Source organism: Cimex lectularius, unplaced genomic scaffold (assembly GCF_000648675.2).
Source record: "Cimex lectularius strain Harlan isolate CLEC.00 unplaced genomic scaffold, Clec_2.1 scaffold324, whole genome shotgun sequence".
NCBI classification, from domain to species: Eukaryota; Metazoa; Arthropoda; class Insecta; order Hemiptera; family Cimicidae; genus Cimex; species Cimex lectularius.
In genome coordinates, this window is record NW_019392925.1 from 324,434 (window position 1) to 343,108 (window position 18,675).

An 18,675-nucleotide genomic window follows, 5' to 3' on the forward strand; every position below is an offset into this window, starting at 1 on the left:
TTACATAATCATATGAAAATGGGTAAATAATTAATTAGAATAACCAAACATACTCAGAAAAGCAAATTATGAGGGGTTAATAAATAACAAAATCACTTTCAGTTGAAAAAAATGGAAATCACTTGTCAGTGACCCTTGCCCTCCCTTCCTGAGGTGATCTTAGGATTTTTGAAGAGCATAGTGTAAGGGGTGAATTTAAAAAGAATTATTGAGAAGACGCAGACAAGTGATACTGATGCACAATTGTCTTATTCAGTAAAACGTCAAGGTCTCGAGGCCATCATCGATTAAGGCGTCAGTTCTGTTTGTGAATGCATGAGGGCTTGAGCAGTAGGTTAGAATGGGTTGAGAAATTGGAAAGAAAAGAATTTTGAAGTTCATGAATAGTGAGCTTAATGATGTAGTAAGGAGCTTTGATAATTTGCCAGAACTTTTGATGGGATGTGCTAGATATCTTGGCACACCCCAGAGTTCAGCTCAGTTGTCCAATGTGGTTGCAGAAAATCTTGTATAAAGATGGCTCCAGACATGTGGGATTCTCTTAATGCTAATATTTGCCGTGTCGAGATGCTCGGTTTGGCATTCATTCGCCAAATAGTGTGCCTATGTATATACATATGCGGGTTTGTACAACCACCCAGTTTGTGTGGAAACAGCAAATATTTGTGCACTTTGCGGACAACCAGTCGAGCAAGGCGAGTACTATTATTGCTTGGCTAGTAACCAAGCATCCATCCGTACTAGTCGGGCTTTGGCGAATCCTGCATGTCTGAAGTTTGAAGCCAACTAGGTTAGTGGACTTCTGACAGTCAATTGTCAGTTGTTTTAGTCTTAAGTAGCAATTCTAACTTTGCCTGCAATTTAGGTATAACCCTACTATTTGACCGAAATGAAAATCGATATTTCTGTGTTGATAATGTACAGTGGAGGGCAAGACTTGTCAATGTAAACACAGTAGTACATTTTTCTTCATTCAGCCTTGTTCTCCACTTTTTGCACCAGTCTTCAGTAAGCTCAAGGTGTTCTTGGATGTTGGAGGATTCAAGTTAGAGGACAAAATTGTTGTATTGTCCGAGTATATAGTGATGATGGTTTTGGTTTGTATAGGTAAGACAGCAGTTCTAAGAATACTCCCTTGTGGGAGCCAGATTGTACCTCACTTCGAGAACTTGTAGCAGCATCTCACTGGAGCAGTGGTTGGTTAGATAGGATTTCAGGTTTAAGGTAATAAGGAGTGGGTAGGAAGCAAAATATTTAAAGCATGTCTGAATGCCAAACCCTACTGAGAAGGAAGAATGCAGAATTTTATGTTGTGGTTGGGAATGAAAATTGACTGATGCAGTGAAGCCATCTGACAGGCCAAACTACAGGAAACGAAATTATTATTGGGTTGTGAAGAGGGAAATGTAAATATAAGAAATTAGCTCAAATGTTAAAATTAAACATCAAAAATGAGAATAACATTTTAATTTACAAAATAGGAACAAACAGCAATGTGGAAAAACAATTTATTCTGAAGTTGTAAGGAATGATATATTCATGTTTTGTGAGGTGCGGAAATCTTCTGGTATTTGATTAGACATTTCTTTGAGGTGTTCAACGCCTTTGGCCAACATAGCTTTGCTTACTTTAAGCCCATTGGTGTTTGTCAAATTGACCCATTCCAAAACTGTCTCTGATTTACTCGTGTGATATGAATAGAGTAGTTTTGTCATTTTATGCTCTTTTAATGTCACCATCCCGTTCAGCAGGTCGTCACGACTAGACAAAAGGGATAATTTTTTGTCCATAATCCACAGTAGCAGGTAATGCCTTTCATTGTTGCCTATGTCGCAGTACAAGATAAGTTTGTTGTTTGGCATAAATTCATTTGTTGCTTTCTTGATTATTTGTAAGAAATCATCTAAAGCTGTGTTTTCCCTTTTATCGATTGTGGCCTTTGAAAAATAACTAGTAGAATTCCAAAGCTGAGCATTTTTTTCTTCGATGTTTCCAAGCCAAGACATACAGCCTTTGCAAACGATTAGATCATATATTGTATCATCAAATATTATTATAGATGGGTGGATGTTGTAATAGTACGATCCATAAAACAGATTGTCTACTTTTGGGTCGAGACTTACATCAATTTTACCATGGCAAAAGAAATCACCAGAGTCAAATGTTTCAGGTAGGGGTAAAATTTTTGAAAACTTAACAATCTTTTTTGTAAGTTGATATGAACAAAATCCACAAAATATATGCGTCTCTTCACCCACATTGACTTTAGGTTTGTATATTTGAAATTTACACTTTTCATTTTTCAATGTTAACAGCTCCGCTTTGAACGATCCTTGATTCTTTGGCGGAACTGTCTGTGTTCTGAACAAAAGAGAATCTTCATTGAAGCACAAACCGGACAAACTATCTTTCAACATTTTTACAGATTCGGGCATTAGAATTTCTAAATCCAGAGAATCTGTCACAATCCGCACCTCATTTTCGTTGACTATTACACTAGTGTCTTTCGGGTAAAAACGGTGTTTGATAAAAAAATGGCAGACCCGGAGTAGAGGCCTGCACTCCACTAAAACGCTTTGCTCTGGCTCTTCCATCTTAATTACGATTTTGAACCGGAGGTTCTATTTTTTTAATAATACCTAAAAATCCAATAAATAATTTCTATCTTTTTTTAAAATCAAATCACCTAACAAAATACCTCTATTCAAATATTCGGTTGCAAGGTTTTCACCCTCTTTAACAACAAAAGATAAAGTCGCCTTTTGATAATAATCACTTCGAAGTTCAATGTTGTTTATCACAGATGAAAGCAGATGCGACTTTTCACATAATATCCCTGAAAATAAAATATACATATTAATAAAATAAATAGCAAAAGTTTATTTGTATAAAATTACCTGGTGCATCAAACGACAAATAGTTAAAATGAACGTGCAAATGGTAAAATGATGGTTGATAATGGATATAAACTCTTAACTGGGATGGAGGTATCTTGTATTTCTCAAATATTGCTTTCTAAAACATATATTTTATGTATTAATACAAATGCTGTATTGCATCCAATGGGAAAATTGTATAGTTTTAATTGTACACTTGGTAATAAACTTGTAATTTGATCTTTTGCTTCCAAACTACCAAAGGTAGGGAAGCCTTGGTGCAGGAAGTCAAAAAAATTTGCGTCTTCCAAAATAAAAATTCCTACTCTCATTTTGTGTTTCAGACCTTTCAGGACAAATTTGATTCTGTGTTTGTCTGCCTGTGGTCAAATTCTTGTAACTGGCAAAACTCTTAAACCATGAGACCAATTTTATGAAATTTTCAGAGATTGCTTAGGTTGGTTTCTAGATAGTCCCCTGTGAATTTCATCACAATTGTATAAAAGATATTGCTTGCACATGTGCGGCATACATAGCTATATCTCCGAGACCATTTTTCGGATTCTTAGGCAATTTTCAGGGATTATGAGGGTTGTTTTCTAGATGATCCTCTATGAATTTTTATTACAAATGGATTTACATATGCGCGTATGATTGATTGCTCAAAATGTGAGGAAGCTAAATTGCCCACCCACTTGGCAGTTGTTTTTCACCCTCGCCCACTTATTAGTTACACAAATGCAGTACAAATAACGTATATTTATTTGTAAAAATATACAGAAAAATCCCTCTGAATGGATAATTATTCACCAGTAAGAAAGGTGGGATTGCTATTACATTTTAAACCCCTCCATAACAGAGTAATTCACCCCCTCTAAACAGATGTAAACAGTAAAAATACATTATATCTTTTTTTGAAAAAAAAAAAATTTAAACTTTAATTTTTTTTAATGCCAAAAACAATTTAGGAAGGTAGGCTATAAAAAGTATTTTAGAAATGATCACATTGAACTGTCGTTGCGTATGAGTAGCTCAACAAAGCCGCAAGTGAAGACAGACCCAATGTCAGTTCAAAAACGGTTTTGTTTAAATTTTATGTTTTGATACTGCTTTGTATACTTTTCTTTGTCTTTTTTTTTTAATTTTTAATTTTTTTTTTTTTAAATTGCCATTCTCCTTCATATTCCATGTTCTGAGTTCATTGCTTGGGTACTCCATTTTTGGCAACTACAAATACATTTTCTTCACATTATTTGTACTTTGAAAGTTTCTTTTTGAGGGAGGAATAAATTGTTCAGGTATTTGACGGCTTTTTTGCTTCCCATTTTTCATCGAAAGCTTCTGTTTTACAAAGAAATCAAACGCTTGCCCCGGTGCTCTAACTCAGTCTCTGACTGGGAGAAATTATGATTGCCACCCTATTTATTTGGACTGTTATTGTCCAAAAGCATCTTCACATTCAAGTCTCAACTGTATTTTGTGTTTCTCAGCTCCATTTGACTTGAGTAAAATTAAAAGAGCTTTTTTGGATTCTTGAGTTTTATAAAGATAAGGAAAATTAAAAATGATTTGCCATGGCGAACGTATAAGAATGAAAAACAAATATATGTATACACCCCCCCTGCACAGTTATCTATCGATTATGGACTTTTTGCGTGTTTGTTATAAAGGGTTGAGTTTCACTGAATATGCACATTAGGATATACAGAGATGATCAAATTACAAGAATAACCAAATCAGTTTAAGAGGAAGTAGACATAAAGTGGACAAATAAATATTACCCTTCCTTTGTTAAGAATGTTTTTAAGGAGTGGCAAATGGTCCTTGGTGAGATCACGTAATGATTTTAAACCACGAGGGTGCACTAGTGCCAGAAGGTAAAGGTCTTCTGTCTGCTTGGCATTCCACTTCAAATCTGGTATTAGAATGAAACCAGTCTCCTTATTATCATCCTCAAAAACTATTCTTTCCTTTTCTTTCTTGTGTTCTAATATATTATAAACCCACTGAAAATAAAATAATATTTATTACCACATACATTTTTTTTAGGTTTATAGAAAATCACAAATTTATTGCCAATCCCAATTTTGATTTGATTCTAAAAAAAGGATTGTAAATTTTGATACAAATCATGGGGCCTACAGGGTGATGATCCTGCAATTTTTTTTCTGTATCATGTTGGCCCACCTATCACATTGACTTTTATACTTCAAAATGTTTTGTGGCCTGAACAGGGGGATGCCTTTTAAATGCATAGGAAGTCCTCTCACACGTTAGCATCTTGCCTCAGCAAGTGAACAGGACTCATACACATACTTCACTCTAAGGACAGACTCATCATTTAAGATAATCTAAAACCGAAACATGTCAAAACAGCACAGGCAAGTGAAAAAAAAAAAATTGGAAACAGCTCAACACCAGAGTATTGTAAATGTGAGTTGAAACATAATTCAGTCTGCGTCTTTTTCACAAACTTATAAAAGGTAAAATAGAACACAGAACATACTTTGCAGATGACAAAATGCTCATGTGACATACAAAACATGTAAAAAAGACCAGATCAGGATGATAAAGTTACAAGATCTTAATCGTCACTTGAACATATTTGATAAATAATTCAGCTTTTTAATAAAGTCTAAAAGGTTTGAATTAAATGCCGAACTTTTAAGTGGCTAAATTTTATTTAACTATAGGTCAACTGATCATCCTGGTCCATCTTTTCTCCCCATCTTCAGTGGTTTTACAAAAATACATCTCACTCAATGCAAGATGCTGGTTAAAAGATAAAATTGTACTGTATAAAAAATAAGAAGTTTTCTACAGTATGATGAATGTTTTCAGTGCTGAAAATATTTCTTACAATCTGTTTTGTACAGGTGACACACAATAAAGTTGATCTCGAACAGAAGTCTTATTCAGAAACTCTTAACACGTTTGTAATGCTTTTGTTAAAAAAAATTCTGTTGAACCTACAATGCTATATTGTATTTTAGAAAATACAATTTTTTTTTGCCTTTGTTCTTATATTTTATACATATGTAAATTAATAGAATTAATTTATTAAAAGTGTTGTGTTTGATTATCTAAGGTTGAATTCTTGAATTCTGTTTCAGTGGTTGTTCTGTGTTATTTCTGACACAAAAAAAGGCGACAAAAGTATAGGCAGACCAGGATAATTGCAAACAACCAAAATATGTAAATGTTAAGTTATGTAAAAACTCAAGGATTAGAGCATTATTTTGTAGTGGAGACCTTTTAGTTTTGCAGTTAACAGAGATACAAATGATTGTATACAACCTATCTGTGAAACACCAATGTATTGAAGATGCAAAAATACAAATGAGGGGGAATAGGAAGAAAAACCCTAAAAATCATCAAGGTACACAATTCCATAGATCCCTGAATTCTGGTCTAAAAACATATGATAAATTATTCTGACATATCACTTCTATCAATATATCTGCCATTTCAATTTCTACCAACATGAAAAGCCCTTGTCGCTTCATCAATGTTATTAAGTATTTCAGAATAGAGTTCCTTCTTTAAATTTTACAAACCTCCTACACCAGCGTGACTAACTGCTTATACCAGAAAAACTAGACCAATCTGGGCTGTGTAACATTATGAAGCATTCTGCCAATTGATAAATGTTTGCCCTACAATCAACCTGTTCAGGTTTTTGCATTCTAGTGTTTCTCGGGGAATTATTTAGTTAATATTATCCTTGAATATTTACTGTTTATTTTGACAACAATAGCTCCTAATTACCTGCAACTATTGTGGATAAAAGATAATCAATTTAATGTTAAACTAAATAATCAATTGTGGAAAATCAATTGTTTTAATTATTTATTAAATAATATTGCAGACAAAATAAAAGGTTATTAATGCTTTTCTAAATTGAAAATTAGTTACTACTATTAACATCAAGATTATTTGGAGCTCGTGAGATGCAGTCTAGTGTGACATAGGTTTTAGAAAAACATTTTCTTTATCGTGCCAATGTTTCCTGTTGTGAGTGCCAAGACATACAAGAATGACACATCTAAATGGAAAACACTTTGATCCCTGAAGATGATCTTAATAAAGATCGAAACATTGGCGTAATAAAGAAAATGTTTTCTAAATCCTACGTCACATCAGACCGCATCACACGACCTCCAAATAATCAGTTCCCACTGAGACAGACCGTCATTTTGACTTGTGGCGCTGGGAAACAACAACAACAATCCAACAACAACAACCAAAAGGTTTTGGAACCGCTGGGGTAGACTATTATGGCCCAATCGTAGTCTGATTAGTGCTGTTAGTACATGTACTTCTAGGTACATTAAGAGTCAAGAACCAAGGCTTGACAACTACTCATGGTTCGACTGATGCATATGCTTTAAGTTTTGCCTCTGTGTTGCATTGTATTCTGGAAAGGATAGATCTACTCACAACTGGATTTGGCTATTATTTGGTTTTGAAGCATTTAAATTCTTAAAATCCAGGTAACTAAAGAAAACGGTTTGTGAGTACAACTATCATTTCTAACTTAACTGCTCAAAAATGAATAGGGACATTGCCAATTTTGTTGTATTTACTTACTGCCTTCAACAATATGGAGTCCAGTTCGTCCTCCAGTGTAAATCCCAGCCCATACCATTACACCGCTCCCTCCAAATTGCACTGAAGGGAGAACAATCAGGCTAAACCCCAGGAGGCAACACTCTGAGAAACGCCAACTGCCTCTGCGACATCCACTTGCTGGTGACCTATTCTCACAATACTATGCTTACCGTTATTAAAATTGAGGATTAACATTTGTTTGTTTTTGGTTTGTATTTTCTAGTTTGTTTTATCCAACTAAGAAGAATATATCGGTTAAGTTAAGTAATAGAATAAAGAAAAATTACAAATAACCCTATTCATTTTTGAGCAGTTAATTTACGAGTTCCAAAAGTACACTGATATAATGCTATTGAGTATAGCACTAATACTCATAAAAATTGATCTGTCTTATTGATTACGCATTATGATTAGATCAAATCGAGTTACCTGAACGCTGAGTTGTTCTTTTTCTAGAAAAGGTCTAGTGATGGTTTGATAATAATCCGATGTTTCCTCAATGAGGTGTTTCGGTTTTTCCAAAAATTTAGCGATGTGCTGATCAGTGGCCGGGTGGATTACGGTCGTCTTTATCTCTGCAATAAAAAAGGGTCAATGAGGATTGAGGAAGAGTTGTCGGGGAGGCGCGGTGAGACGAGTGTACCGTTGAAAGTCGGGTCGGCGAAGCACGAGTAGCTGCCGTAGATATCGTTGATGAAAAGTCTTTTCAGGACGGAATTTTCCGTCAAAAGGGACTTGACGTTCTCTTCGCTGAAAGGGGTCTTCTCGAGCCACAAAATCGCTTTTCCATCCCGGTCGGAAAACGTCCCTTCCACGCTGATCACCTTCCGCTGGCCGAAGTCTGAAAGAATCCTTTTGAATACGAACTTGGACAAGTCGCGGATATTTTCCTGTTTGTTCTCAACCTCTTCGCCGTTGGCCAACTTCGCCTTCTTTGCCGCCGGAACGATTTCCTCGAGGCTCATTCTGTTGTCGTTGTTTTTCGAATTCGTAACCTTCGCCCTGATTGACTTTAGATTCCAAATCGATCTTAGCTTCCAGTTGTTACACAGCTTCAAAGCCATCATTTTCAATTGTTTCTTGTACGATCGATGGAAATAGTGCGATAGACAACAATTACGACCTATTTCACACGGCTACAACATTGTCATGTATATCTAAACAAAAATATTAACTGGGTATTTTTATTCTAAATTGTGATCATCCGTTGATGCATTTTTTTAATGTAAGTACGTTCGAAAAATAGATGTTTAAAAAAAAAACATTTGTCTACGTTTTATCACAACAAGGCAGTGTATGTTGTATTTTTTCTTTATTTTAATTTTATTTTTTTGGCGCTGCCACCCCAGCCGACCAGCGGGCGACAGCGGGAAGTCCCCATACGCAACCATCCCTTAATCCCAATTCATTCGTTGCTTTTAAAATTTAATTTTTGCCTCTTTTATAAATTTATATATTTCTATATCTTCTAGGCTTAGTATCTGGACATAATTAAATTTCAAAAAGCATGTCACTTTTTCGAACGAGTTTTTCCTATGCTTACTATGTTAGGGCAGTTCATAATAATATGCTCTGGTGTTTCGTTTATGTTAGATGTAGATGTATTAATCGGGACTGCGCCCTTTAAGAGCTATGTATCCCCCGTTCGGTGTCTAGCACACCGGTGAGTCCTGTTTCATCAAGGAACTTGATTAGTAGGCCTTTCAGTTGTGGAATTTCTGCTACGGTCACCATTGTACGTTCCAAAAGAACAAACAGTTCATCCTGCGGGCAAGTGTAGCACCACAGTTTGTTAATAGGTGTGTTGGTGTCTCCTCTGCTTCTTTGCAGAAGTTCCATGTGCCAATTTTCTTTAAATGTCCATTTAATTTGCAGTGTTAAGAGTCCAGTTAGGATTCGCAGTTTTTCCTGCTTCCTTTGATACATTCTGTCCTTCTTTACTTCCGAAGTTTATTAGGTTGTTCTTGTATTGTTTGTGTCCAATAAGTGAATTCCATTGTTCCCTCATTTTCTTTTTATTCTTCTGTCTGAGGTACTCATTGATAGTGTGGGTTCCTATGGCGCAGAAGGGTTTTAGTCCTATCAGCGGTATAGAAGCCCCTTTTGTTGCAAGGGTGTCCGATTTCTCGTTGCCTTCTACTCCCATAGTCTTGGGGCACAGCAGAGGCTGACTTTGTTCTGCGTACCTAATACACTGACAGGGAAAAAATTCACCCAACTGATTTTTTTTTCATTTTCTCTATAAAAGAAAATTCTGCCTTAATTTGTCTCATTGTTTTTATCTATAAATATTTGTTTATGCTATGTTTTAAATTGGGAATATCAATTAGACGTAACACACTTAATCCTTCAAAACAAGGTTAAAGGCTTTTTCAAAGTTTAATTATTACGGAATTTAAAATGTTTATTCAGTTTTATTTGAATTCTGAAGCAATACACCGTTTTTTCATCTTTGTTTGCTTAATTTTAAACTTAAAAATGCCACTTAGAGCTGAGGATGTTGCTCGTGGTATGGCACTTAATGCTGATGGACGTATGCCATCGTAGTTCCCTACGAAACACAGCGAGACACCGTTAGACATTTTCGAGAAACTGGGTCCTACCAGTATCACAAGGCCCGGTTCTGGACGCCATTGGTAACAGAACCACAGGATGTCCATTTTTTGACTTTGAGGATTTTGCGAAACTGACATCTTACTGTTGTTCAAGCGATTCTTCAGCTCCAGGAAGTTCGAGGTGTCAAAATTTCTGAACACACTGCTCGAAGGAGATTAAATCAGTATGGACTGATGGCTTTTTGCCCCGTAAGAGGACTAGAATTGTCCAGAACACACAAAGTTGCACGGCTTGCATTTGCTCGAGAACACAGCCATTGGTCTGCTGTACTTTCTACAGAAATGAAAGGCACGAAACTTGTAATTTTTCCCAGAGCCAACCTTTGCAATGTAGTTCAGTGATGGTGTGAGCGGTAATTTCAATGGACAGTCGCACACGGTTGTTGGTCGTGGTGTGTCTTTGACGGCCACTGGCTATATGGATGAAATTTTGGAACATTATGCGTTGTCTATCCTCGATGAAATCAGCGAAAATCCTATTCTAATGCACATAATGCACATGTCCACATATCGCTCGCAAAGTACAAACGTACTTTCCACAGCACAACATCAGGGTCTAAGCCTGGCCAGCCCGTTCTCCAGACTTGAACCCCATCGAACATTTATGGGATAACCTCCAAAAACGAAAAAACGCACGTCCATCCTTTTCTGTTACACTCCACGATCAAGAAAGGACTCTTCGTGAAGAATGGGCTAACCTCCAGCAAAGAGATATTTCCAGACTGGTAGGGATAGGGATAGGGATAAGAGAGGCGGCCACAAGGCCTACTGCACCTCGACCTAAATAGATTTGTTGTGCTGCTTTGTTAATTATAACTCACTGGCCAGCTATGAGTATTTGTTTCTCTAAATTTTTAGAAATTTTACACCATTGATATTAATTTTAAACCATTATGATACAAGAAAAACGCGTTTTTCTAAAATACTTCATTCTTGACTGATTCTCACGACTTCGAGAAATTATTATTGTTATGTTGAGTATCGACATACACCACATTCAGATAAATGAAAGTTAAATATGCATTGTACTCTCACAGAAAATCGATATAACGAGCATTAAAAAAAACTATGTCAGATAAAATCAATATATTTGATAAAGTTGGTAAATGAAAGTTAAAATATACACTATTTTATGTCATAGAACATCGATATATCGAACATCGATACCCACCGCAAAGAGTAATGCTAATAAAAAAAACCTATGCCAAATAAAATTGATATATTTGATATAGTTGGTAAATGAAAGATAAAAAATTATACTATATCACAAAAATCGATATATTAAGTATCAATGCCATCGCAAAAATAAATAAAAGTTTTGTTATTTTTCGGCCAAAACACCTGTGTTTTCTTGATTCCTTGCCTCACTTTAAATAACGAATTATCATAAATCAATTATAGTTGATGTAAAAGGCACATAAATGGAGGCAGATAAATCAGATCATGAACAAGAGTGATTTTTCGATTATATTTTTACTGAGCTTGTTATTTTATTTGGAGTATCATATATTGGTTTCGTTTGTGTTAATTGTTCGGAGATAAGTTGGAGGATTTAAGGAACTGAAATAATTCTTCCTGACACTGGATCGATCATCGAAGACGTCTGTGATATTATTGGCTAATCTATGTAAATGTCTAAGAAGATCATAAATAGGGCAGTCCACCAGAATGTGCTTCACCGACAGGACTCGATATTCATCGCAATGAAGGGTTAAAGTAAAAGAAAAAAAAAATATCGCCAATTTTCAAGCACATATGTACCGTACAGTTAAGAGTAATATTTTACGAACAGTTGTGAGACAGTTATTTTATTTTCAAAAAGAAAGTATTTTGTGTAGCTTTTGTATTTTTTTTTCAGATTATTAGAATGTTTTTCGCAATTTAAATATTGTTAGAACGATTTTATGCGTTAATGATACCAGAATTTTTATTTTAGGCCAGGTATTATTATCGTCAAATAAATGAAACTTTACTGAAATGCTTTAAGCGATTGTCATCAAAGATGGATTATGTACTTAAAAGTGTGCCTACGACCCTCTTCTGTTATAATTTTCTTTCAATTATGAGTTAATACGCTCCAGTTCAATGTTTAATGCACCTAAATGTGTCGTGACTGTTATTAACTGTACACGGATTTATTAAGATAATTAATTGTACATCTCATTTATCCTTCAATTATCATTGTCTAGCTTTGAGTTTATCCATGAAAAGTAATCAAAACGAAAGTTGTGTGACTATTTTAACTTCTAGAGCATATCGGTGTTTGACGCAAATCGTACTTACATGTTTTAAACGTAAAAAAAACAAAAAAAAAACGATTTTTACTACTTCTAACGAAATATGATCGGTCTCTTTCTTGGTACAATTTCTAGGTCGAATTGTGTTTTTGAATAGATTATTCGGAGATCTGGTGTGATGTAGGTTTTAGAAAAACATTTTCTTTATCGTGCCAACGTTTCGATCTTTATTGAGATCATCTTCAGGGCCTGGAATTTACAAACATTGTTTAAATTTAACAAATATATGTAGGATGTGGAAAAAAGAGGATTTATACAAGGCAAAAAAATTTTTTTTATATTCAATAAAAGAATTTTTACTCACTCAAAGTGTTTGTTTTTTGAATAGAGTTATCTTCAAAATAATAATTGTTTAAAATCTCAATTAGAAACGCTAGTTTGTACGACGAAAAATACGACTTTCTGAAACTTTTGTTATTTTTCCCTAGCTCTAAGCAGGCTCTGTGATTTTCGCCATTTTCATTTGTGGGTTTGCTTTTTTTAAATCATTTGTCAATCATTGAAACAAATAAACTAAAAAAAATTCATCCTGAACCTTCAAGATAGCCACGAGTTGGAATATATTTGTAATCATTCTGACCCGATTCCATTAGAACTACTACATGACAATTCTTAAATGTACATTATTTGCATATGACTTGGTCGAAAATTTTCTTAGAACATTTTGTAAATTATCCATTTTCTGCAAAATCATGGTTAGCGTGTAATCTACGGCCTCTGACCTCAATTTCATAAATTTCCCGACTGCTCAGATGTACAGGGTCATTCCTTTTCGGGGCGCATTCTTTGCAATGTGCTGAAGACGTAGAATACCTGGGAGAGCGAACCGAATTCACAATTGGTCTTAAACGCCGGAGATAGCAGATATTAACACTATTTAATACAATCATTTAATATCAGTAATCAACTATCCTGCATAACTAAGTTTTCCATTTTCATACGAAGAGAAAATATCAATTGCAGTGTTAAACTGGTACATCAAAAGTTAAAACAATGAAAGTTAATTTGAAAAAATACTCTTTGATTCTCTTTATATCAGATAAACATGTATATTTAGAAGCATTAAAGACCTTTTAACAATTGATACACCTCAGCAGACAAGGATGGTTTGTTGGATAGTCGGAAAAGCATGGAACGTTTGGACGTGGATCAAAGATTTCCATTCAGTAACAATTAGAGCAATGAATTGAAAATCTGAAATATGTTTATGCTATAACCGTCTCCAAGGGTTGCAATAAATAAAAATGATTTTAATTGATTCCATCGCGATTCTCTAATCAGACTTCAATAACTGGCCTGAATTAACAAACTATGCAGCGCGATGGTCCTATCAAAATGGAATTCCACCCTAAAATAAGTTGTCATTTATCTAAACAAAGTATTTGGCTATAATAATAAACAGCAACGTTGATAACAAACTTGTAAACACATAATCCACATACTGACATCTTTACACAAAAGCCTACAATTCTCGGCGAAACTAGGCAACAGAAACAGTATATGAAGATCGTCAGACCTTCCTATTAGAAAGCCAAATTGTCACTCCAAAAACGCGAGGTACCGGCAACAGCCAATGGCAGCTATCAGGCCAGGAAAAAATACTAAACATTACGTATGTAACACCTTAAAATAAATGTAATATTTAATTAAATAATTAATATTTAAAGTTTGCATTTTCCGATAAAATGAAGTACATTTTATTCCTGGAGCTATAATATTAACATATTAAATCACAGGGCAAAATTGATTAGGATTATATATTAGATTAGATATTAATATATAATAAATAAATAAAAAAATAAACACAATGTATTGACACCTTAAAAAAATATGTATATCAATTTTTTATTTGTAGATTATGTAAATTGATTTTTAATATTGGAGATTCTGCGTTTTTCCTTTTACACATCTTTCTCACTGGCAATTTCATATTTTTTTCTTCTGTTTTCTTAATTTGCAATTCTCTCGTTGTTACCTCAGGTTGTCAAATTATTAACATAAGTTCTAGACGAAACATAACAACACGTAACAAATTAATGCATCCACGTTTCCAACCGACTGGAGCTTTTCTGTTAACAATTTGAATTTCCATGGGTCATTGGAGTTAATTTATTGAAGAACTTCAGTAAAAATAAATTAACACACATGCCCATGGATGAATAGGAACCAGTAAAGAAAAGAAACCTAGAATTTGAAATTTCTACGTGAATCATTCTGTTAACTTATTTACACAAAATGTTCCTGCATCAACAAAGTATAATTATATATAATATATATAATCAGCAAGAACTAAAAAAAGATAAAGAAATTATATTGAAATTGAGAACTTAAAATAATTTTATCACCCGATTAAGAATAGATTGTGCGAGCCCTTCCTTTTGGGCCAAAGTCCGCATATACGTCCCGCTTGTAGAGAAAGGTTGCTCGATTGCCCCACCTAATTAAAGTGTGCAAATCCTTGGCTCCATATAGGGAGTGTATAGGAATGCCATCCGATATGACAATCGCGCTTGAGTACGGCAGCGGTTTCCATGTTCTGATTTTTGGAGTAAACAGAGTTGTTCTATTGCATATAGATCGTTTTGTGACTGGTATGAGAGGGCCGTTGGCTAATTATTGAATACCACAACGAATTTCAATTAAAGTTATGTAATGTATGTAATGTGTTGTGTAATGTTGTGATATTACTTCATCTTGAGTAATTAGTAGATAGATAGATAGATAGATAGATAACATGCTTTATTTACATTAAAGAGAAGCATTACATAATATACAATATTAAAAACATTTTTCAGCATGGATGCTTATCCGTCTGCCGGAAGTTGGCTGTTCTTTTTCAGACGAGCGAAAAATAAAAAATAAAAATAAACTATATAATAATGGTAATAATAGAAAACTATAAGTAAAAACTAAATTATAAAAACTAGCTGATTTTAGATACAAGTTAAACAATTATGACTCGGTTTATAATCGTACCTATATTGCCAGGCATGACGTGCATAGTGTGCTAGACCTTTCGACCTCTCCATATCCACGATATTTAACAGATCAAGCAGCTGAGACCTGGAAAGCGATTTGTAGCCTAGATACAGGATACGGAGTTTAGGCAGTATGGGCAACAAAATGAAAGATATCTTCCCTAACTCTTAGGTTACAGAGCGAGCACAAGAAATTTCCGTCGTCTTCCTTCCATGGCACAAAATTGAGGAACACTTGCTCGCATCTGAGTTTAAGAAGCCATCGAAGAGTCGGAAGTTTTATAGACCCACTAGCTTGAACATTTAGGTTAAAGGTTTCCTTAGAGTGGCCTAGGGCCTTAAAGAGAAGATACCTGTTGGAGACCTGAGCTCGATGCTCACAACTCACACGATGTTGATCACGTAGTCTGCACAAAAGTTTCCTGGTATAATTGGGCCAACTCGATAGGTTTTCTAAACAAAAAGAAAAATCGCGACCATATTGAGAAGCTAAAGTATTCCATTACCGAAACCAAGAACCATTAGATTTAATAACCTCGAGAGCAGTAATTTTGGAGATTCGGGCAACAGGGCCCTTAAGTACCCTTAAAAGAAATGAAAAATGCAGGGAAAGCGTAAAAAGGAAAATTTTATCCACTGCCGTCTCCATATAAAGCATATAGTTTGGAGTAGAATTAGGCGGTGAGAAGATCTTCCTAATAAAAAAACGTTGCACTCTTTCTATCACTTCACAATCCTGGAACCCCCACACCTGGCCTGCATAACACAAAATAGAACGGCACACTGCATTAAATACCTTGTACTTAGAGTAAACCGGGATTAGATTCTGGGCCAAAAAGTAATACCATGTTCTATTCAAAGCAACCTTTGCCACTGAAGCTTTGGCTTTTAGATGAGGGGTAAAAGAGAGTCTGGAAGTTAGGACAACTCCGAGATATTTATATTGGTTAACCATTGTGGTACTGTGATATTACTTCATCTTGAGTAATTAGTATGTAAATAGTAAAAAAATATATTTAAGAGTGGGTAAAAGTGTTGTGGGATTTTGATCGAGAAACTGCGTTTGGGGCTGAAATGACCTAGCTGTTGGTAGCCCATGGTGCCCAACCTCGGTGGTTGGACGGATAAGACCCCGGACTGCTAATACAAGGTGGGTGATTCTCGAGGCTTGCCGGTAATTCATTGTAAATTACAAAAGCAGGAGTTGCCGGTGGACTGTGAGAACTGATAGGCTCAACTTTGTACTTGTGTGTATATTTTATGTGTGTTTATTTAAATTAGTAAAATAATTTTATAAGCCTAGAACTCTGATTGTTCACATTTTGAACAGATCGTCAAAATCGATACCTGCTTTATTAATTTTTCTCTCAAATAAATTTTTATATATTTAAATCTTGAATTTTGTGACAAAATAAAATAAATCTTACATTAATGAGCATGTCATAGTTGATTTCTTAAGATATAAATCTTCATCTTGCATTTTAATAAACATTGCTGGAGATTAATGCTTTAACTTTTGAGATGATAGTTTTTTTTGCAACGTCAACGAAAGATAAATGTTTATTAAAATAAAAGAAAGATGAAGATTTATATCTTAAGAAATCAACTATGACATACATAAAATATCTATTTGGTATAATTAATTAAGTTCTAAATAATTAGTTTGTTTTGTACTTACTAAGAAATTTCTATTGTCACTGTTACTTCCATTGAAAAATGTTATCATTTTCATGTTGTAGGCAATTATCCCATGGTACAATTTTTTAAATTAAGCTTAGGCAATTAATCTGTAAAACAGTGTCGACCTACCGGCCCTTTTCTGGCACGATTCTCCGCCGTGTAATTATTAAGGTCGTGTTTGGCGGATGCTCTGTTCCCATCGCCATCTCCATTTGTCTAAGATTGATTATGTATGTGGAAGATAAGGGTCCGGCACCGCGGTGCTTAAAACTGTAACGACACAGAATACTGACATTCAGTACCGGACGAATCTTTGGCCTCATCAGAAACAGCGGTCACGGCCGTTAAACATTTTGAAATAGTTACTCTGCTACCTGGCTATCGGAGATAACATCTTACCAATTAAATTACTCTAAGACAAAGGATATGCAACGGATTACTTTTCTTAATCGGCCAGTAAGAATTGTTTTAAAATGAAAATTTGAAACAATTGGAAACAATATCATCTTGCTGCCCCCACAAAAAAACCTTCAAAATACGTTTAAAAAATTAAGCTCTAATTATATAAAAAAGACGTGTAAGGGGTGTATTAAGTTTAGAAATGGGACCGAGTGGTTGGGCATCCGACTCGTATTTGCCACGCTAGCGGTCTGGGTTCGAATCCCGAGAATAACCCATGGCTTTTTAATTAATCAAAGTTCCTAATTCTGACATGAATTGTACGATTTTTGGTAATTCACTTTCAGTAGTATTTAACGTTGTCGAAGAGTTTGTTGTCAACATAACTGAGGGGGAGAGGGGGAGAGAGGGAGAGGGGGCGAGAGNAGAGAGAGAGAGAGAGAGAGAGAGAGAGAGAGAGAGAGAGAGAGAGAGAGAGAGAGAGAGAGAGAGAGAGAGTGAGAGGGAGAGAGGTAAAGAGATTTATAAATATCTTAACTTGCCTCCTGCCTGGAGGTTTGTCCAGTGTTTGAGTTTTTCATTCTTAATCCATTTTTCTAGTTCCAACTTAAGCGCACGCTCCGGCGTACTTAGTTGTGGTTCTGGTACCACGAGTGAGAGGGTTGCCTTTTTTTTTGCTAGTTGGTCAGCCTTTTCATTTCTTTCTGCCCTCATGTCCGGGAACCCACTTTATGGTGAAAGCTGCCATAGTTTCTTCATTTAGGGCCTTTATGGCTGCCTGGCTGTCTTAGATTACGTATATTTGTGCACCTTTCATGTTTATTTAATTTATAATGACTTTATTAAATCCTGTGCACAGGGTTATATTGCGTAGACTTCAGCTTCGAAAATCGTTGGGTTTAGTTCAAGGGCCATCTAGGATGAAATTCGGCTCTTTTATCCCTATGCCTATACTCTGTTTCATCTTAAATCCATCTGCGTACCATATTAGGGCCCCTTCTTGAAGCTTGGGGCCACCTTTCTTCCAAAGGTCTCGTCTTGGAAGGTTGTGACAAAGTTGAGCTTTTCTCTCATTTTGCCATAGCCATCTCGTTTATTTTAATTTTTTCCAGAATTTAGGGGGTCCTCCTTAGATCTAGTTTTATTTTCTCGTATCTCAGGAGTCAGTTGACACTCACACAGCCACCTTTTGCACATAAACATGTAAGGGTGGGAGGTC

At 35.2% G+C, this 18,675-nt stretch overlaps 1 protein-coding gene across 1 annotated transcript; it reads right to left on the reverse strand.

The window, feature by feature from the left end:
- Window positions 1-1,492: 1,492 nt before the first annotated feature.
- LOC106665736 (m7GpppX diphosphatase) lies at window positions 1,493-8,717 on the reverse strand. Its single transcript, XM_014392407.2, has 6 exons — window positions 8,131-8,717; window positions 7,917-8,062; window positions 4,658-4,882; window positions 2,898-3,015; window positions 2,699-2,836; window positions 1,493-2,639 (listed from the first exon to the last, which is right to left on the reverse strand). The coding sequence occupies exons 1-6, from the start codon at window positions 8,552-8,554 to the stop codon at window positions 2,596-2,598; spliced, it is 1,095 nt and encodes a 364-aa protein (XP_014247893.1). The 5' UTR covers window positions 8,555-8,717; the 3' UTR covers window positions 1,493-2,595.
- Window positions 8,718-18,675: the final 9,958 nt, after the last annotated feature.